General features: G+C 42.6%; 1 protein-coding gene across 6 annotated transcripts in view; it reads left to right on the plus strand.

Moving 5' to 3' along the window:
* The first annotated feature begins 174 nt into the window (after nucleotides 1–174).
* cnn (phosphodiesterase 4D interacting protein centrosomin) overlaps nucleotides 175–22,667 on the plus strand; it is a 30,455-nt gene continuing 7,962 nt past the window's right edge. For 2 of the 6 annotated variants that reach the window (XM_025298032.1, XM_025298035.1), the window contains exons 1-6: nucleotides 3,910–4,297; nucleotides 11,191–11,246; nucleotides 20,181–20,431; nucleotides 20,637–20,808; nucleotides 20,959–21,098; nucleotides 21,942–22,430. In XM_025298032.1, coding sequence (XP_025153817.1) covers nucleotides 4,194–4,297; nucleotides 11,191–11,246; nucleotides 20,181–20,431; nucleotides 20,637–20,808; nucleotides 20,959–21,098; nucleotides 21,942–22,430 — 1,212 coding nt within the window. In that variant the 5' untranslated portion in view covers nucleotides 3,910–4,193. Of the gene's footprint in view, nucleotides 352–3,908; nucleotides 4,298–11,190; nucleotides 11,247–18,538; nucleotides 18,758–20,180; nucleotides 20,432–20,636; nucleotides 20,809–20,958; nucleotides 21,099–21,941; nucleotides 22,431–22,667 lie in introns of those variants that run through there. The other 4 variants (XM_025298033.1, XM_025298036.1, XM_011146689.3 and 1 more) reach the window with 4 other exon arrangements.

Genomic DNA, 22,667 nt, shown 5'->3' on the forward strand with positions numbered 1-22,667 from the left:
GCAAATAGAAGCGAAAATTTATTTATCCAATAATTCAGTAGTCGAACTATTGAAAGAACCGTCGGTTTCGCCGTTGAGTTGCACTACTTCCAACGAAGGTTCCTCTGATCACTACATACGGCGCTAGTATCGCAGACGCAATAGCAGTCATTTGGCGCGCAACGACGGTTACATTCTGAAGCAGTCGTTTGAAAAGTAACGACGAAGTGCTGGAGTCGTACATGGTGTCCCGTGTGTTTCGTTGATGTTTTGACGGGAAGAAGTGTGTTCGAGGATGCAGTGAAGTTACCTGCGGTGAGAAATGGCGGAGTATTTCGAGGAGACGCTCGCGTCTACGACGGAGTTGGACATGTGAGTAAATCCATTGTGATATTTTTCTGATATTGAATTTTCCAACGTTCTCCATCACCATGATGCCTTCGCGTGGACGACCTCCCACATGTAAGGTCTGCTCGTAAATATAAATAGACGTACATCCTGTCATTGAACTTGCACCGTATTAATAAACGCATTGTTAATAAGGACAAAAGATTCGCATTACGGTTCGTCGTGAGCCGTTTGTGTATATAAGATATATGGTAGTAAATTATGAGTTTCTCTCTCCCACACACACACCAACACACACACACACATACACACATACATACACATGCACACATATGTTGCTTTTGCGTATTGAAACAGGTTTAAGCAGATTCTAGAGCAGAGTTGAAATTGATCCTGTGTCGATATGAACGATGTATTGTTTTCAAATAATTATATTTTTTTTGTTTATTACTTTGATATCTAAAATATTCCTTTTTCGTATTTTACTGGTATATCAAGATAAAGATACTGTCGGGAATGACCTTATCGGCAGAGTGTCGAATACCTTTTCGGTAATAAGTTTCAGTAATATTTACTCCATCATTGTCTTTCACTGCGACGAAAGGGCACTCGATTAATAGATTTTACGATATAATAACGCGTCGTTTCACAATATGTTTTTTTTTTGTTGGAATATCATATGATATATAATTATAATTTTTCGATTGTATTCGGCGATTTAACTATATGATTTATGACACAATAACACCACAAACTTTATTATTGTAAAATTAATATTATTGTGAAACTGATTGTTGTAGCCGTGAAACATGACAGAAAAATATTTTCCTTTTAGATAAAAAGTGCAATGCAGAATTCAGAATGTAATTGACATCGCGGGACACATTGTTTTGTCGCGTATTTTCGCAGTCCATACTCCACAATAAATCTCCAATTTATACTCACTTTACTTTGCACTAACGCAAACAGTTATCTTCCTCCGGTGTTAAAGGTCATCTTATACATGTGTAGTGATTATCAATTTAGTTCATTGCATTAATCTCACGAGTGAGTATAAAGACACCGTCGTTCGATCACACGCATATACATACACACACATATACATACGGCGAAAGAAATATTGGAAGAAATCTCGAACATATGCGATAAACTTCATTCGCTGTCTTTCATAAAATTCAATAGCAGATATCTCGTAAATTCGAGTAATCACGCATTTCTTGAGATTTTCGGTAGAAGACGTCAACTGCAAATTCGTGAAATGCTGTTTCAGCTGAGAAAGATAAATGTACTGGGAGATATTTTATATTGTTTTCTAACTATAGAGAATAACATTGGTCATTGGTTTTGTGCTTCGAGTAAGAATCGCCGCGGTACTAATCGATCGATTGAGAAACGCTGTATCGTCGATCAACGTTTAATCCTTTTCGTGTTTTTGCGATCCTCCGTATTTCTCGTGTCTGTTTCTGTCATTCACCGCCAGCTTGACCTCCCTATCTTCTCGGCGCATCTCGTTTCTTCTTTACCCTTCTTCACGTTTCTCCCCTTTTACCAACATACGCCTACCGCCTTCGTGTTGTCCCTTTTTCCCTTCCGTTCTTTGATCCGGTCATACAGCGCGTTTACGTTAAGTATCGCGAACTGATTTACACGTCCGTTGATAGCGAGTGAGCGAAGCAGCGGAATATTCGGAAAAAGCACGTTGCATGTCGAAAATATTAAAAATCTCAACTACCGATTTAGAATAGAATTTGTACAAAATATATATAGTTGCATACAAAATATAATTATACGCATATAATATATATATATATATATACCGGGTGATTCAATGTGCTTGAAATCACTAGCTCGGAAATGAAAAGAGAAATTGAAAAATTTTTGTTAACGTATTTTAAGACACGCTAAATTTATTAGTCTTATCGTTATCAACTTGCAGATTTTTGGAATAGAAAATTAAACTTTTTCAGTTCCTCTTCATTCACATAAAAATTCCCAGAAATTAGGATAATTTAATATCAATTATATTCAGTTGGATAACATGATGCCAAAATTTCATTTGACCCATAAACTATATCTAAATTAAAAATATGAAGAAATCAAGAATCTTTTATTTCTTAATTTATTTCTTATTTCTTAATTACAAAACTTTCCACAAGTCGGTAACGAAAAGTCTTGGGACACACATATTTGAATAAACTTTTTATTTATTTTTTTTTCTTTTTTATAATTATTCCCATCTTCCTAGTTAATGGTCTCAAATGTCGAATCGCCCCGTATAATCAACAAAATATTTCAGCAACAACTCAAATATTTTTCTTATTGTTTCGCGCATATTATCTTGAATCTTATCTGCATTCTCACGTCCCGACTTAAAGTCGCACCTGATGGTTCCAACGACAATTAAGTGTTCGGAGGTGCGCGAAGAGTGAACCGCGTAAGGTTCACTGCAAGGAGTCGAAATATAAATATCGGTATAAATATAGAATTGGTCGTTAAAAAAGGTACTTTTTCTAAACCGGAACTGGAGCGGGCGTCATTTTATTGACGCCCTTAGCGTGCTCCGGCGGGCACGGCGGCGCGCATCCCTTGCATCTCGAGGCCTCTTTGCCCCGTGCCTCCCACCCTTCTATTTCTGCACGACTTGTGTTGCCGTCTGTCGTCAGTAGTCTTCGGTGCGTCGTGCAATACGCAGGGTGCGTGTACGAGAACGAGACGCTGTAATCACGCGCTGCGTCAGAGCGTTTGTCTCTCAAATAAACAACCTAAACCCGACGCGGCTTGTGCGCGCGCGACGGCTCGCATTCGCAGCGACGAGGTCGCATCTCGCGCTTGCTCAGCTCGTGAAACGTCGTCGTCGTCGTCGTCGTCGTCGTCGTCGTCGTCGTCGTCGTCGACGTAAAACAACGGAGCTCGTCGTAGACGAGGAACGAACTAGCCCCTACCCAGAAGAAAGGACAGCGGTGACAGACAGGAAGCTGAAGATCCACCCGATTCCCCCGAAACGTCGTGATAAGTGCACTGCCATTATCATCGATATACAGCCCCGTTATCTAAATTAGCCGGAGAGCAAATCGGCCGAATTAGCGTCGAGATTAGCGCGAGCTACGCTGCTGTGAGAAACCACGAGAAACCTCGCTGGTGAACTTGCTGTGAACGATCTCGTCTCGACTGGACAAGCCACGAGATATTCAATAACGACCGCAGAATTATCTGACGCGTCATCTTCAGCGAGAGTTATCTCCATTGATCGGTCCAGCTGCGGAGACACATGGTACGTTCGCGCTAACGCGCCGCCCTCGCCTCCAGACTAGAGGAGTACTCCCGGACGTTCTCTCTCCTCTCTGGCCTCGCTTTGACCCCGACGCAGTTGGCGGTTGGCGGGCCATGTCGCGTCGTCCAGGTCGCGAAGACGCGGGTGCACCTTCGAGGATAACAGTCGCCGTTCGCAAGGTTCGCCGATCGTATTCGCGGAATATTGTGTCGCCGTGTAATCGTCGCGTGTAGTACGTGTGCACGTGTGCTTCATGAGAGACAGAGAGAGAGAGAGAGAGAGAGAGAGAGAGAGAGAGAGAGAGAGAGAGAGAGAGAGAGAGAGAGAGGGGGGCTGCTATCGCCGAGACTGCGGGACTCACTCTATCGCGTGGAAAGACAAACTGCAATTTTCGCGGTACGCGTTTATCGAACTGTACGCGCCTTTTTTTCTCTTTTTTTTTTTTTTTTTTATCGCGTTCCCGGGACTTTTCAGGGCGGCAACAGCGCGTTTGTAGTGTTAGCGAGCCGAGTTTCCAAGGGCTTCGCCACGGATGTCGCGTGTCGTTGCTCCGCGATAGTCGCCGAGAGAGAAAGAGAGAGATAATTGCTGCAAAATGCTAGTCGGTAGTTATCAGTACGTCAGCCAGTACCAAAATGTGTCATCCTCGTCGAAGGAAGTCGGGGCTTGCAGCAGTGCCTACAGAAGTCCCTTTCGAACGTGAGTACTGCGTACAATCAGGTCGAGCGTTAAGTTGCTTGAACCCTTCGGCGGTATCGAAGAGTGGGAAGCACTCTTTTATTTATACGGCGAATGTTTTACCCAGGTGTTCGGCTTTCTATGGCTTAACGAATTTGCCTCTCTAGGTGGAAAATTGCACTTTGTTTTTTGAAATGACCGCGCTCGCCGTTTGGTGCATCGCGATAAGCCCGTCTTTTCGAGGTGGTGGATGATGGATGTATAACTTTCGCCGTGCCGTGAACGGGTACACGTTATTAACGTTACGGGGGGGTTAACGCGAACGTATGAAAGGTTAATTAAGAGATCTCGTTCGCCTTCTTTAAAGCGTTCCCAATCGCGCGTAGCTTTCATCGAGCGTGCACGCGGGAGATATTTGGCGCAGTTGTTTATCATAATAGATTTTTGCAGCCTCAATATAAAAATCAGTAGTGCATAAGATCTTGCTTGTTTAAACGAGATGCACGGAACACACGAGATGCACTGTCCAAATCAATTAATTAACGATATTTCTGTAATATGGCTACATACAGCTATTATCGCGCGGTCGTTATTAGATTATCGTTATTCGTCGTTGTGATGACAAGTTTCTGATTATATTTTATCTCCAACGTCACGACGTTGCAACGGAGATTTCTCAGTAGCCATTGTGTCGCTTAGCGCATATATACGTGATGCAAAATGTATCGCATTGATCTACTTACTTATGTACTCCTCTTTAAACATTACTTGAATACGTTGCAATGACCCGGGAAGAGAAACACGCCTTTCGCCATGTTGCATAATGAATCAGCGATAACAAGATAACTTATGCGATGATTGGTACAAGAAAAGCGCGTTTGATGTTACACAAGGATATTATTTTCCGTCGTTTACAATTTCCAATGTTTCTGCTATATACGGGGTGTCTAGGATTTTTTGGAAACGAAAAATTGCGAAGATTAATCAGATCAGACTGAGAAAAGAAGAGTCATTTTGCAAAAAGTCGCAATAGTTATCAAGTTATTAATGATTAAAAATGACATTTGGAGGATTTTTTTTAATTGATAACTTGAAAATTTACGCACTTATCTGCGAAATGCTACAAGACTTTTTTTGTTCAAAATGACCTAATCTACAATTATATGACGACTATACTGTGTCTAACGATAGATATGAGTATATTGAATTTTATATAATTGTAGATTGGATCATTTTGAACAAAAAAGTTCTTTACCATTTTATAAATAAGTACGCGAATTTTCAAGTTACCAATTGAAAGAGCCTTTAGATGTGGTCATTCTCAATCATTAATAACTTAACTATCGTGATTTTTGCAAAATGGTACATGACTTTTCTTTTCAGTTTAATCTGATTAATCTTCAATTTTTCGTTTCCAAAAGAACCACCTGTATAATTCAGAATGTGCGTATATGCGTGTTAAATATCGTGTAAGCGTGTAACAATATCGTGTAGTGCGTGACACGTACGAAAATGTTTTCATTAGAGTTTCGTAAAAGACAATATCTCAATCATGATTGTTATCCGATCTGATTATTATGTGAAAAAATAATATCAAGTTAATATGATACCAAGTTTAATATAAATCGCACATGATACTGATTGTAACATCAAGCAATGTGTTTTTGTGTTTCTGGGCCTCCTATTATAATAAGAAGCGCTAAAAATTATTTACTTGAGACGCATCGTAAAATTGCACAAGGCATTCACGTCGGCGAATGTCTGCGATGAATATTTGCAAATGCGCAGTCTCGACATCGTATTGTAAATAAAGTTCTGCCGACGCGGGTCCAGCTAATTATTTAACTGCTCAGTCAATTCATTTAACGAACCGTTAATTGAGGAAACTTCGCACGCCGGACACCTACATAGCAGTTTCACATATCGTAACCCAGTGTAAATGTTTGAATTATCTCATTCGGAGAAATATCGTTTAGCTCGTTGATTATACGAGGGAGTACACATTTTGATATCGCGGCGAAGCGTAAAGAACAATTATCGATGATGGTTAACTGGACGGGCGAGTAGAAAATCCCAAGATAATACAATAACAAATGTCCGTTTGTCGCAATTAAATTATCCCTGTATTAATTGAATTAGTCAACTGGTATTGATATTAATCGAACATTAGCTTTGTGCAACGTTTGTGCAACAATGCAACAAACTTTGCATTTATTCTTCTCGTCATGCTATTTTACTTCTTCTCTGCGCTTCCCGCACTCGTAACAGAAAAATCCCTTTCCGTTACGATTCAAGTAGAGATGTGCGAATCAAGAATTTTTATGTCGAATCGAATCGAATCGAATCTCATTTTTTTAATTCGAATTCGAATCGAATCGAATCTATGAAATTTCATTCGAATTCAAATCGAATCGAATCATTAAAAAATTTAACATGACTATTAAACATGCATATAATGATGGAAGGTTTTAATATGAAAGGGGATATTGATATTGTAATATCATCTTAAAGTAAAATATATATTTAAATATTTAAAGTAATTTATAATTAAGTTATTAATTATAAGTTAAGTTAATTACAAGTTACGGGTTCAAACATACAGGCCCAGATGTCTCGTTTTGTACTTGATGCATGCAAATATATAGTAATGCACGCTAATATATTTGATTCGTAATTGAATCTTCGATTCGAAATTTTCGAATTATTCGGATTCGAATCATAGGGATTCAGATTCGAATCGAATCGAATTATATTAGATTCGATTCGAATTCGATTCGAATTCGAATAGTTCGCACATCTCTAGATTCAAGTTAACGTACGATCGGCCAATGCAATTTCGGTTCAATGCATTTTTGATAGTGCACTATTTATAGTGACTATCAAAAGTTGAAGCACGTGCACGTTTCTGCTGCTGCTGCTGCTGCTGCTGCTGCAGCCGACGACGACGGCTGTATAACCAGTATTGATTACTTACTGCATCCACCATCTTGCCAGATGATGGCAACTCTGGTGCGCCCTTTTCGTCATCTACTTTGCAATATCGCCTGCAAGCGATGTCTCTGCCTGCACTTTATTTCTCGCTCAAATGGAAAAAGAGGAAACTCATTGTACATTATCATGTATTTCTCCAATATTCGAAAATGAACGGAAATATTTCTTTAAAATTCTCGATTGGCAATTTTCGCTTTTATTTCCATTCACATACAACCATTTAATTAATTGCGTCCACCTAAGGACGTTCAAGTTTCGCCTTGGGAGGGAGACTCTCGAACGGAAATATCCGGTCAGTCAGGGAATTTCCACTCTCTTTCCACTCGCTGTCTGCGAGACATCCAGAATCCATAAAGTTGAATCACCCGTATTACACGATGTCACGAGTACACAAATGAATCACATTTCATCCCGTAACGTGCAATTACGCCCACGCTCGAGCACCTCGCGTTTAATAATAACGCCGCGTTATCGCATAATATGCGCGTCCTGCACTCGGCTCTTTCAACGTCGCCCGACATACGCACGTCGAGTCGGCGTAAGATTCTGAGAAGTCCGTATCCGGATTCGTTAAGCCTAGAAGCAAGGGTAGCGCTTAATATAACGGTGTCGGGTGCAGAGGGGTAAAACTAAAAACCCGCCGGTCTCGCGTCTCTCGCATTTACGACTCGGGCTCGTCGAGGAGAACTCAATTACCCGATTTCAGAGATCGCTTTCGACTATGTCGAAGTAGCTTCGGCAATTAACTGGAGCTAACAGAGATCTTCGGGCGCGGGAAATTATGCGCGGAAGGTACGTCGGAATTTAGGGAAAAGACGGTAATGAAAAATTAAATTAAAAAATTTTCGAACGGATAAAATGTCGAGCGTCTCGGATAACTTTTGATAACATTCACAAAACATGATTTTGACATTTGAGGCTTAATTGAGGTGGATACATTTAATATTAATAGTATCAAAGCTCGAGCGAAATAGGAGAAAGCGATCTCTAGGTTCAGATTTTTAGGCAATGGGAAACTTGCCCGAAGAAATTCGCGCCGACGGATAATAATTCCTACACATCAACGTGCGCCGCTTTAGTTCGTCGAACCTCCGTTTATAAGCGATCCGTTATCTTTCTGCTCCTTTGACGATAAGAAAGATTCAAAGGGTTATTTTGAACTTGGCACTCGCGGCACAGTCGGTGCTTTATTCTCCCGAAGAATTCGACAACAGGTCGAAATAAAAGTCGGTCTGGTTTTTTAGGCGCGCATAGTTTGGACATTACGTTGCCCGAGAGCGTCCTGCGTTCTTTTTTCTTTTTTTTTTTCTACCTGCGTTATCATAGATACTATTCGACGACAAGCGATCATGCATCGTATCGCTGGTCATAATTGTGTCATAACGTTTTGAATAATTTCTGTGGAATTCTGTGTTCTGTTTCCGCGGATATTCGACGAAAATCATCAGTACGAGCGCGCAATTTGCTAAGAATCACGAGAGCGACACGCCGGACAAGCGCGTTCCGTTTGCATGCGCCTTCGGATTGTGCGTTATGCAACGACAATATGTGAAATTGTAGCATTACCTTATGTCTACCACATGTCTTCTAATTATAACCGAGAAGATTGTGCACGGCTGCTTCGCGCGAACACCCGGTGTGCTCTCCCATACTTGCTTGATAGAAGCAAAGCAGCTTCTCTCGATGTCGCGTAAATAATTTATAGAAGAAGGCAAAAAAGATGAGCGGCGTGTAACATGACGATCATAATTAAATATTAATTATCGAAGCTATCGTATGCTAATTCATAACAATTGTATGACGATTGATTATCCTACGATTATTAGTCGTCTCGACCTTGTACGCGCGTACGTTTCGGAGAATGTACAGAACTTTTGAGACGCCACGTGTAGAAATCCTTGCGCCTCCTTGGTCCTTAGCAATATCTCGTTAGCAATAGCACGTTTGTCGTGTCTGTGTATTACGAGCACGTATTTTCTCTTAGACTGTCATCTTTATCATGAAACACGATACTCCGTTCGTTCGCGCGCGCGGATTCCACGCGTTATGATTCGCGAACGCTTTCCATGGTATATCTATTTCTAGCTCTCGCGAGATCCGTTAGATAAGACCTGCGAAAGAATCCTGTGTTCTTCGTTTACGTTTGATACTCAAGTAACTTGATTGATTTGCCTCGCAAGGTCGAGGTAGTGCTAGAAATTAATGCGGGCACTGCTTGCTCGCTGCATCGAGTATTGCTTAATAAGCAACCGTTTGCCTCTCTAACGAGTTTCCTGCTTTACGCATTTGTGCTCGGATTATACCGAGTCCTTCCGAAACGTCCTTACAAAATGGTACGCGAGGTAAATCGAAAAATATGTAGAGGTCGTTCAAATTTACCGCGAGCGTTTGTCTTTAAAAAATTGCCTTAAAAATCTTTATCGATTGACATTAAAAATTGACACTGATCAGTTTATTTGGCAATTTATCAATAAAAATAGTAACTTGTTGAAAAAAGAGATTATACGGTAAATGATCGAAATTACGGCTGGAATAAAAATTATAACTTACTCAGGGAACTACCGATGAAATGAAGCTTCATCGATGCAAGACCAATATTAATTTATGAAATTTTCTACATACGTCTCTAATTAATTAATAGCAAGAGATTAGTGAGAGAGACCCCAGCATCATCCCATATATCTTTCCCGGAGATCGCGCTCGCTCTCCCCCATCGAATCGCGACTCGTTGGAAACGCGATGCGTAACTCTCGGCGTGGCGAAGTAGCGTAAAAGACACGGCGCTGATTAATTACTCATTTCGCGTCGCGGCATCGCGTCGCGTGGCGCAGCGCGCGGAGGAACCGGAATAGGATTTACGTGAAATCTAAATAAAACCTTACTGGAAATCCTGCGGTTCCTTGTCGTACGAGAGCCGCTGCTAGACAGCTCGGGCGCGGCGACAGTTAATATGCCCGCGTGGCGACCGCTTTACGTCCCCTTAAACAGCGCTGGTAAACGATTTCCGAGCAAAACCACGAAGCCGGATGGAATATAAGCTCTGTATAAACGATTAATTTCGTGCAACGGGTCCTGCTTCGCGGTCCTGGGGAGAACAGCGGTCATGCGGTCACCTGTATACATATATTATCCTGTACAGCTTTGTATGTAGGAATGTGAAAGAAAGAATTTCTTCATACGGATATAGGAGGAGGAATTGACGTCATGTGTACGACGTTCGTTTTTCGTGCAAAAATCTGCGCATCGTACGTGCGTATCGCGCTGATAGCGAAAGTATTAAGTGTTAAAGCGCGAGAATCTCGCCTCGACTCGTGATCGCCCGTCGTCTCCGATCTCGCTAATTGTTGGTTTGTCGGAACGAGATTTTGAGAAAAACGCCGAGGGGCAAGACGCTATTAATAATATTGGCAGGCGGAGTCTCTCTCGCGCGCTCGCGGTGCTCCTGTAAATCATTGTCCGCTCTCACTCGCGAAGTGTCGAAGTTGTCTTTGTTATGTCAGTTTTTTGGCTTTAGACGGTCCATCGTGGCTCTGGAAATAGAAATAGCGCCATGCTCACTTTGATCCTTTTCAAACGTTTCTTGTCTAATTCGGTCTCAGCTATTTCACAGCAGGCGCGCGTGTGCCATTATACCATTTTTGGTGTTTCATTCCGGGAATAGCCGCTCCTCATTTATCGTCCCTCATGAATCGCAGGGACACTGGGATTAACAGTGCGAAATTGTAGTTGTACGAAATTAATTCGCGTCGCGCCGCGACATTTTCCTGTATTCTCACGTGTCCTTGATGTTCATTTGGTACGTTGATGACGACATTTGTACTCAATTATTCGAACCTGATCTATTTTTCTGGGTTTGATGGAGCAAGATTTATTCTGACTTGCGCGATCAAACAATTTTCTAATCTTATCTGTCTTGTCCGCAGAACCAGCATGCCGTTGCAGGACATCACTATGAGCCAGACTTTGCCACTGATGAACGGTGAGTAACATTTATACATACTTAGACGTACATTTTCCGACCTTTCACTGCGATTAATTATTAAATCATCAATAGTAAGTCACGAACGTGACGAACGTGTTGCTCATTTTGTTCTTGACATTTCTACACCTCGAGAACTTCAAATCAGAAGCAAGTCTTCATCGAGTCTCTCAACCGCTTCTCTCGATCTTGTCTCGTCGATTGATCTTCGACGATGCGCGCGGCATAATTAATATTTCCCTCGTCGGAAGTCGGCGCTCCAAAGAATAGCCGGATATGATTTTACGCTCTATAAAGACGAAGGCGAGGCGGAAGATCGTATGGCGAACGATTACATTCGTGTTTCTTATTTACGACCTCGTAGCGGCGATTACATCGGATATCGGCAGATATCTCGATGGATCGGTCCACCGCTTGAAGTTGAGTCGTCATCGATATTGCGAGGTCATAATGCGCTGCTCGTTTGTGCGGTTCCTTTCCCTTTCGCACGAACGCGCGCGCCTACCTTTATTAGCCATTTCCCTTAATTGAACCCCCTCCCGCCCGTTCCGTTGCAATTGCGGCTGCAGATGCGTGTGTGATGCTGCGTTAAGTCGTGCATCAATTATAGCCCTCCCGGTTGGCGACCCGTTTGTCTCAATCGCCAGAATGGAAATAAAAGTTAATTTATTAGGAGTGTGATTTAATTTTGAGAGTTTTGCAAGAGATGTCAGTTTTAATAACTATTATTTTTGCTTCAATATTAATCCATGATATTTAATCATTTATTAACAATAGACGGAGTAAAAATCGTGTTAGCACCGTCTTAAAAACGGAGCATCTTCCTAATGAGCATCTTCAACATGCGTTGCTTTTGTTTTGATCAGCAGAAAACAGCGGCTGAAGGTCATAGAATTCTGATAGAAACTTATGGTGATGTTGCTTTATCAAGTAAGACATGTGAATGTTGGTTTAGACGACTCAAAAGTGATGATTTTAACGGCAAGGAGCCAACCAGCAACATCCACTTCGAGGCGCAATATTCACGGTTCAAAGGTGTTGCTGTGTATTTGGTGAGATCAGGAAGGTGTGTTGTGTACTATGAACTGTTAAATCCGAATGAAACTATCATCGCTGATCGTTATCGACAACAATTACAAATTGAAGCGAGCATTGGACATTGCTCTATTCGATTATCACTTGTTTCGGTCGACGCAACACGCTCTAGAGGATACACACTTTCATAACTTGGGACAAGTGCGAAAATTTGTCGAAAACTGGATCAAAAAAGGAAGAATCTTTTTATCTTTCGTCGCGGTGTCCATCTCTCGCCAGGAAGTTGGGAAGAAGTTGTAGAAGACGAAGGAAAATATTTTGATTAAGGTAGTCGTTCATCGTATCTTGTTTAAGTAAATCAGTTTTTGAAAAAGAACCTTCGAAACTAAATTATACTTGTAATATATGCGCGAGTCTCCACGCCTTTTTCTTCGATTGCCTGCCCACACATGCTCCTTACTATGCGATCTTACGACCGCATGGCTAACTCTGGTCATTACAAATTGAATGTTGAAATTTTCAGTCAACGCGGTCCGCCCGCCAAGGCAAGCAAGAACTATTCTCGACGCAGGATCCATAAAGTCATGTGGCTTTCCGTGTACTTAACTGTGGACTTAAATGTCGCGAGCAATCAAACGCGAATGAGTTCGCTTGGCGTTCGGTGCGTGTTAAGATTCGTGTACACCGAGTATAACGAGTGAATAGCGAAAGTGAATTCCCAGGCGTCTTCGGTCGAAATCTCGCCGGATAATGTGATCGTGTCAAATCAACCGCGATGGTTTTGGATTCCTTCGTCTTCGCTTTAAATTTCACGAAGAAGAAGGGAATCCCACTCGAGACGAATAACAGTTTTCTCGAAGCTCTCGATGGTGAAAATATCTCGCCACTGAGAGTCGTGAAGAGTGAATTTTTCACTGAAACTTCGAGTGACTTCCGACTCCGTATGAGTGAATGTTTCAATCGATCCGAGTGAAATTTTCCCTTTGACGGTGGAATACTTCAGATTCGCTCTTCGATTTCCAGCGAAAATATCCACTTTCGACGATTCAGAGTGGAGAGCTGGTTCTGTGTGAGTGAAAAATCACCTGGATCCCTTTCGAATTACTTTCCGAGTAAAGATTCATTCCAAGAAATTTAAAGAGTATACGAGTCCAAAAGTAGAATATTGTGAAGAAAGAAAAAAACGTTGTACCATGTTGTGAAAAAAAAAAAAGAAACGGGCGTCAATGACCGATCTTTGGGACCTTCGCGTCCGCGACGAATCACCCCAATTGAAAAACTCGGTGGGAGTAAACTCTTCAACTCATTCGCTCGTTACTCGACTCGGCGGTGTACACGCACCTTTAGAGGTCGCGCGGAGACGCGTAGGAGGTCTCCTGCAATTTGCCGTCGCACCATTCGTTACTCCCATTCGCACGATCTGCATTTTCCGCCGTTACTTGTCTCGTCGAGCGGCCGATTGTGCGGAGGTGCCGTTGCGTACGGATCAGCGAGAACACTGCGCGTGACATCGTGGTCGCCTAATTGTATCTCGCGTCGTGTTGGCGGGGCCAACGAACTTTCTTAGCTCGTGGTTTCACTCTAGCGAGGACGCCGCGTCGCCGCGCGCGGGGATAGTAACAACGCGGAGGTAGTGCACTATATAATCGCGTTTGAATCCGCACGATATACCTGCCAACTTTTGCACCTTCCGCCGCCGCGACGAATCTTCCTTTTGCGAACTCCCTGTCCGCGGAGTCAGCAGTAGCCGTGCCACGGCTTCTAATTCTTCCTGAAGGGTGGGAATTTGGTCACCACGGACCCGTGAGAACGAAGGGAATAGCAGAGAGCTGAATTATTAGCAATTGTCGAGAGCGATCTCTCGGTAGAATTGGGAAATTTAACGAATGCAACGAAAAATAAAGAATAGCGAAGGAGAGTAATGCTTGATCCTCTCACTCCTGTGGAGACACATGTGTCCCGGAGAACATTTAGACTGTTAGTTTTACGTTGAGGGTAATTGTTAGCCTGATACTGAAACGATAGCAAACTACAATTTTTACCAATGAATAAATTAGTCTTTTGAGCAATTACAGGAACGAAAGTGTCGAGAGAGAATTGATGACGTTCTTCGGAGTTCAGTTCAGTTAATTATTGTCACTTTCTTGAGCGGTACGATAATACGAGTAACATTCGTTAGTAGAAGCCTGAAAGTAACTACTCGACTCAAATATTCGACGAATCATCGTACGCCTATCATCGTAGGCAGCCTATCAGTGCTCAAATTACAGCAATTGGGACACATCCGCACTTCGATTCAGCTCTCGAAGGGATCTAAAACGGTAAAATGGTCAAGGTCATGGATGCGTTGCAAACGAACGAGGGTGAGCACAGGGTGGTGGTGGTGGTGGTTGCAGTTGACGAGAACGGTCGTCAGTCGCGTCTTCTAATCCCGCCGAAATTATTGTTCGCGTCGTCTGAAAAATGTCTGTCGCGATCTCGTGTTACAGGAAGCTGTAGCATTTATTTCGGTGGTCCAGCAGAGCACGTACGTGTCGATGAGGCAGGGGAAGGAAGACACGCACATACACACGCGCACGTACAGAAGACGACGAGGAGAGTCGTAGCACGTATTTATTTCTGTCACACAGGAGGAATATGATTTCGCTGTTCACTCGCGCTCCCGCGATTTACCTTGGGCGAAAAAAAGCACATTTTACTTTTAACGGTAAATGAGGGAGAAAAATAAATGTCTCTCACGTTTGTTGGAACTGTTTTGTGATTTCTGAATCTCCGAGCGCGGCTGCCGAGGCATTCGCCTTTACGAATTGCAACCCGCGACATAACTCTTCGCGGATACACAATGTTTGAAATTTGCAAAGAGAGAAAAAGCTTGAAAGACCATTAGCGCTGAGAGTTCTCCTAGGAGCCATAAAATTTCGTTAAGTGATGCTCGACAACCGGACCAAGTTAGCCTCGATGGTTCTCAACCTCGTTGAGCATCACTTGAGATATTCGAACCTATATCCTGCGTGTGTATGTTGCGGCGATAAAAATGGTCAGGGTCTTAACATGTGATATATAATACATAAGACGTGCAAAATTGGATCTTTTCGCAACGCGAAACACTGTTCGAACAATTGTTCTAATTACGACCGTTTTGCACTTCGCGACGTGCCGCGACGTGAGCAGGAGGCTCGTGTCAGGAGGATTTTTATGCTATTTTTATATTTTCGTAAACTCGCTCTTTGCAAGATCGATTAAAACGAGATCCCATACTTTGCGATCACACATGTCGACCGTCCCCCCAGCAGACGCGATGCAGTCTGTTTGGGTGCAATCGAGTGTCGTCGAGCTACGAACGAACACGTGGTATCGCGTCCTACTAGTCTCGGGGTCTCTCGAAATAAACGGTCAGATCGTTTATTTCTAATCCAAATCTACCGTAGGAATTATTGGCCAGCTCCTTGTTACCCGGAGACGGGCGAGCCAAAGCTTCATCTTCAATTTTGCACCGTTCCACCGGAGATGAGCGTCGGCTGCTCAAAGCTCAACGGCGCTCAATAAGAAGCTATTTCACAGACGATAGTAACGCGGAATGACTCACATATATAGAGGACTATTGTTTGTCGCGGTTACAATGTATTAATAGACAGAAATCTGCCCGAGCGCGAAGAGGCGCGTCGAGGCTGAATACAACAACGTGTGTCGCGAGACGACCCGATTTTTCGTCGACCGTGAAACCCGAAAGCCGATTCTGCAAATTGCGAAATTTGCCGGGGCCCTAATTATTCGAGCCGCGAGGAATTTTCGCAGGTTTCCTCTGGCATCGAGCTCGGCGAGAGCGCGCGGCGTAGTCGCGCGCGGACGCGATTGCCAAATGATTTAACTCGTCCGCAGATCTTTGTCCCTCCGCGTATTATTAGCTAACAAAAGCAAAGCGACGTGGCGCAGAAATATCCCGGTCGAAATCGGGGGCAACGGTCAGCTCCGTTTGCTGAGATTTTAATTGCCTACCAGAGTGGCCAGATTGGAGATCTGGACAGCAAGAGAGCAGGGAGAAGGAGAGACCGCGGGAGAAGCGCGGAGGCTGACCTGCCAAAATAAAGATAGTTTAAAGGCGTTCTGGCCTAAATGTGTCATCTATAAATACGCGAGAGCTCGCTCGCGCGGTCTCTCACTCGCCGGCGCGAATCGATATCGCCGTTACATCGTCGAAAATCAGGGGGCCCGTCGCCGCGACCGACCTGACAGGAAATAGATTTGTTCCGGTGCGCGCACAGAGCTTTCGGGGGTCTCTCCTCTCTCTCTCTCTCTCTCTCTCTCTGCTTCGCCGCCCTCCTCGAGTCCCTCCCGAGCTTTTTATGCGGGCCCATTTACGTTGAAACACGACGTCCCGTGACGTTGGCGATGGCCTCCGCCAATGACAAGCCCGATGCGAATTCATTCTCGTCTTCGAGACGAGACGTTAGCTCCCGCGCGACCAGCCATGAGGTCTTCGCATTCGCGAAACGCCGTCGCATCGCGTCGCGTCGTCGGGAAAAATTCCTCCGGAAAATCCGATTTCTCTCTAAAGATACTCGAGTCGGCGACGTTGCCTCGGGTGAGCTTTCTACGTGTTTCCATGTTTCTTCGCAGCTTCGGGGCACTTCCGACTCCGGTAGCACCGTTCCCCACATTTAGGAAGGAAACGCAACGCCGCGGAGTGGGACGACTTCGTCTGCGTCGCGGATAATTTCGCCCCACGCGACAGCGTGACATTTCGGGTACGAAGGGCATGGGGAACATGTAGATCGTTAATTAGGCGAGATGATTCACTCGTGTCCCGCATGGCGGAATTATCGCTTCTAAGTAACTTCGCGTTATGCCCGCGGACTTATCACGCGGGTAGTCGCCGGCTATCAATAGACAGTGCCTCGTGAATCTACGATGCCTTATGTCGCGTCGAGGCGCGCGTATTGCAGGGTTACTATATATTTTATTTATCTCCAGCTTCTGGGAGATTCATGCGAAGATTCGTCCAACTTGCCTTACTTGGATTCGTTTGCTTCTGAAAATTGCATTCCTCGGCGGGCAAACTCGAGATTTTTTTCGTAGATGATACGAAATCTGCGAGAATTGTTCAGGTACGGATTTATGGTTAGACGATAGCTGCGCTTCTTACGCAGAATGAAACGGAATTCCTCTTTCGATAAAGCGACTAAAGTAAACCATTCGTCTAAAATTTATTAGATAATATTCTAGTTGTTTTCCTCTTATATCAATTAATTTCTTTCTTATATGAAGAGGAATGTGTTGATTCGAATGTCGGCTTCTTTCGTTCAGTCTCATGCTCTACCTCCGGACGTGAAAGAAAAAAATAACCATATGCTCACGGGTTGTAGAATATTTGGAACGTTTTTTAAAAAAGGTATGTGCGTTGCTGTAACATATAATGAAGATAATTTACCTATATTTGGTCGAATACAGTTTATAATCTATTGCAAGAAGTTGAATAATATATTCTTTCTTTTAACTATGTTTCATACAATTGGTTATGATGAACATCTTTGCTGTGAAGTCTATAACAAAACTGATTGAAAGTTTATTTGTTATGAGGATCTTATTTCATTCGTGCCTACTCATTGTAGAACTGGGGCCAGAAGTATATATATATATATATATACTTCTTTATATATAACTTTTCGCTATACATTATAATAATTCTTTCAAATTAACTAATATAACTAGTAAAAATAAAATACAGTAAGAACAAATAATAATCTTCTTAAAGAAAGATTAAATGATGTATGTATAAGAGGAAATTTATATTAAAATCAATAAAATTTGCATTATACATACAACACATAACTCCTCTAACTTTCAAAATAATGTGTGTATAATATTTTCCTCTTAATCTAAACGGAATTCTCTTGAGGCCGTATATAAGAATAAAATCCTCTAAAATTTCGATGATTCCGCCTGTTCTGAAATTACTTTTTTTTAGGTGTCGACCTCGCTCGATGTGTACTCTCACTAGTGTATCCTATCCTTGTTAACATTCACAGCACCAAGTCCTGCAATATTTTTCTCTAAGTCTTATCATAGAACCGCGAAGTATATTTCGTCTTTTTTATTGTCTCTCTGTTAATAAAGACGGATCGTCGATCGTCCGCAGCATATGCGTGTGCCCGACCTTCGCCCGACGAAGCGCATGTATACAGTGCAACATGCGCGTTTAGAACATAATTTTAACCACGGATTGCAGCCTTGTGTCTCCGTCGCTGCTTGTTATTCTGTCGCAGTTAGTATTTGTGCAGACGCCGTGGAGTCTCCTTTGCGGCGCAGTGTCTCGCTCGGTGCCTTTCACGATTTCGCGCTGACGCGTTTAAAAATGTAACAGCTTCAAAAACGCGTTCTTCGTGGAATGGGATGTGGTAGGTCGCAGCTGAGAACTTCCTTCCTCCCCGAGGACCTCGGGAGCTTCGACAAGCCTATCTACATCGAAATCACGTTCGGTAGGGTGTTCTTTTTCGCAATTTGCCCGACGTGTGTCTATGTGTAGAACTAGCTTAAAAGTCGAATTAACTTGAAGTGTTAACGTAATGTGCACCGAACATCGACGGGTTTCGATTGTGTGTGCGATCACGATTGTTCGCGGTGATGAAGCAATAAAACGGCGCGATTAATTCATAGACTGTGTAGCAGCAGATCGTAGAAGAAGAATTGTTCGCTCTCTGATCGCCGGCAATTGCCGGCAAGTGATAAATGAGCGCAACTCGAGAGAGAGAGAGAGAGAAAGAGAGAGAGAGAGAGAGAGAGAGAGAGAGAGAGAGAGAGAGAGAGAGAGAGAGAGAGAGAAAGAGAGAGAGAGAGAGAGAGAGAGCATCCAGCGGCACCCTTTCAGTGTGTAAACGTGTCGTAGGTGAAGAAAATAGAGAGAAGACGAGCGTATTAATTCCTCGAGCGATTATCGTTAGAAAGTATGATGAGCGTACTTGCAAAGAGCGCGTTCAACTCTTTCGGGGACTCGCCTCCTTGAAGAGTGCTCGAATATATCAGCACAGAATTCGAATACGCGAGTCATTCTGGAATGTCCACTGTCCGACACGAAAGCTTTCTGGCGCGCTATATGATGCGCCAAAATAATTTAATTTCATAGGTGCACGACGACGGCGCCGGGCCATCCTGCAAGGTGCATTTGGCACCGGTTGCTCGGACAGGCTGAAAATAGACTGATTTAACCGACAAATGCTGTCGGAAGAATTATCCTAAAAATAGCGCACGGTTATTATTATAATTATTGTATATGAAAGCTTCTTCCCTTGTGTCGTATTGAAACGTAGAAGAGTTTACGAAACTTCTATTTTGGAACTTGAGCTGCCATTTTGAAACTGTTGAATGTCATTGGTCGATTCGATTATTGCTCAGGTTTCGCTGCTTACATTTTTGTCGTATTTAGTATTTAATTGAATTTTGATTAAATGTATGTCTGTGTGTGTGTGTGTGTGTGTGTGTGAGACTGCAATTCTCGACGTAAGAAGTGGTAAAACATATATATGATTGCATGTGTCATCAGCCGCGAGAAATCTTCTGATAAGAAGTTAGGTGTTAAAAGTTATCGAACGGTGCTCTCTTGTTTTTATCGCTTGATTCGCGCAGAACCGTCCGGGGGAGAATCGAGAATTTCGACATGAACGATTTCGGATTTAACTTGGTCGTTCAAAATTCGGGTCCCGTTAGCACGTATCGGAAATGATGCGGCCAGAACTGGAAACATAATTATTCCGGTGACAAATAGGAAATTGAACTTGACGAAAACGAACCTCAGATTATCTCCTGGCCTTGCATGTAATATCATTTCGTTGCTCCCTCTCTCTCTCTCTCTCTCTCTCTCTCTCGATAAGTTTAAATTCAGTATGCAAACGCTACTTGTTTCAGGTGGAAACGCTGCACCATATGGTACAAATTCTGCCGGACCGAAAGACGGAACGCCGATGGCGGGATTGGCAGGTTGGAATGGAGGTAGCGGCAACGGCGGGGTCGGCAGAACTATGAAGGAATACGAGGATCTATTGGGGAGCTTGCAAAAGGAGAATTTTAATCTTAAGTTGCGAATTTATTTTTTGGAAGAACAAGCTGGCATCTCTCAAACCGATCAGGATGTCGTTAAGAAGAACATAGAATTAAACGTAAGTTCACGTTTAGGTGGTTTGTACGCAAGAATATGTTATTGATTTTATATTATACATTTAATAAAGATACGTAAAATAATTTAATGAAGGAAAGATTCACGTAAAATTTGCTAACGAAATCTCTGTGTGTGATTAAATTCTGTTTTATCTATTTCATCGAGTTGATTAAATCGTCAAGAACCGATGTATCGACGGTTTTCAGGTTGAAATGGAATCCATGAAGAAGGAATTGATGGAGAAACAGGAACTTCTCAGTCAGGCGGCGAAAGCTTTCGAATTAATCGAGGAGCAGAAAGAAGCGACTGCCCGGGATCAAGCTCAACGTCAGCAATTGTTCGAAAAAGAACGGGAGAAAGTGGCCAAGCTCGAGAAGGGTTAGTGTGAAGCAACAAATTTACTTCGTATTTTCTATATGATTGCTGTAAAAGAGCTTGAAATTATTTAAAAATTGCAAGATCTATCTGTATGCAGTTGTGCTACTGCACACATTTATTTATTGTGCTCAATTACTTCTCTTGTTCCAGAATTAGCAGAGTGCCGAGAAAGAGATGTAAACGCGTCCATGTATTACAAAGAAACTTTTGGCATCACCCCGGAGCAGGCGTTAGAAAACGCAGAAAAATTGCGGCAGATGGAAGAATTGGTGGCATCTCTCGAAGCAGAGGTATGTTCGTCCAGGACATTTAATGAGACATTTAATGAGAACTAACATATTGCGCCAGAAAGATATTCATATCCAGATTTTGCATCACTTTAATACATAGAAAACTTTGATCAATCGTTACTTTCATAAACTTTCGTACCTCGTAATTTTTTCAAACCTTTTATCAATTAACGATTTTTTAATTAATGAACAAGAGACACTTCTTTCTTTTTAAGTATTACTGATATAAAATGTACATATAAATTCCAGAATTATATAAAAATATGTGCTTTCCTACAGTTAACTTTTAAACGAAAAATTCAAATTTGAAAATAATTTACATCTGTTCGAAACTTTTCGTAGACAATGCTCTCTTATCTTCTAAAAGTAGTTCTTTTGTCAGCATTATCTGTCCCAGTCTGTCTGGTAGTGGGATATTATCAGCGTCCGTTTCCTTTCCTTGCCGCAAATGAGAGCGTAGTCTTGATAATATATATATATATATATATTAGTTTAATAAGAAGCCAGTTAGAATATTACCTTCCATACGTGATAAGTGTAACTGCCGATAGACGTAGAAGAGTTCGTTGTCTCAAACTCATCGACGAAACGCGCACGACCTTCTTTTTATTGTTCCCCATGAAACGTGGATAGTAGGTTGTTTTCATTCATATATTGAATTGATTTACCGCAACGTCGAGGTTGTGTCTCGCATCGTTCCGTTGATAAATTAGCAACGTGAGAGGGTGGCGTGGGAGAAAGAGCAGATAGTAATACGACCACAATTAAACGTTTCCCCTGGTATCGCTTGGGAACCCTATTGCGAGCAGGCTTCAGTCTTTGCCAGCTCTATAATGTTTACAGGAAAAATTGTACTCGCGGCAGACAAAACAAAAGTTTGCGATATTTGCGTGTAACGCCGACTCTCACAATACGGTCCAGGTGAAGCAGATAAATAGTAGTTTGGAGGAGGAGCGCAGCTGGGCGCAAGAACTTGAAAACGAGAGGGACCAGCTCAGAGAACGACTAGATGTGGAAGTGCGACTCCGCGAGAAACAGGATACGGACCGAGTGCGAGATATCGACTTACTGCGCGAAAAGGTGAAGGAGCTGGACGACCAGCTGTTCAAGAAGGACACGGTTGTGCAGCAGTATAGAAACGACCTCGTCGAATGCGATAGACTCGTCAAGGAGAAGAGCGCGCTGCTGCTGGAGAAGTGCCAAGCGTACGAAGAACTCAACCTGATCTCCGAGAAGAGGAAACAGCAGATTGTTCAACTGAGGGCGTCCGTGAAGACTCGTGACGACGCCCTTACGGATCTCAATTACAAGCATCGCACGTTGTTGTCACAGGTGAATGAGTCTTTATCTCTGTGACAGGATCTTGAGAATAATTCAGAGATGAAAAATAATAAATTAATAATTAATTAATTTAAAGATTGGACATTGTTTAAAGATATATTAAGAATTTGTAAAAGAAGCAAGAGATATGGTTTCGGACTTTGATTCATTGCGTTATCGATCTTTTTTTTTTTTTTTTTATGATCATATCTCGCTCTAAACGCACCTGCTTATGAATCTCAACTTCGC

This window comes from Harpegnathos saltator, unplaced genomic scaffold (assembly GCF_003227715.2).
Source record: "Harpegnathos saltator strain DR-91 unplaced genomic scaffold, Hsal_v8.6 scaffold202, whole genome shotgun sequence".
Classification (NCBI taxonomy): Eukaryota; Metazoa; Arthropoda; class Insecta; order Hymenoptera; family Formicidae; genus Harpegnathos; species Harpegnathos saltator.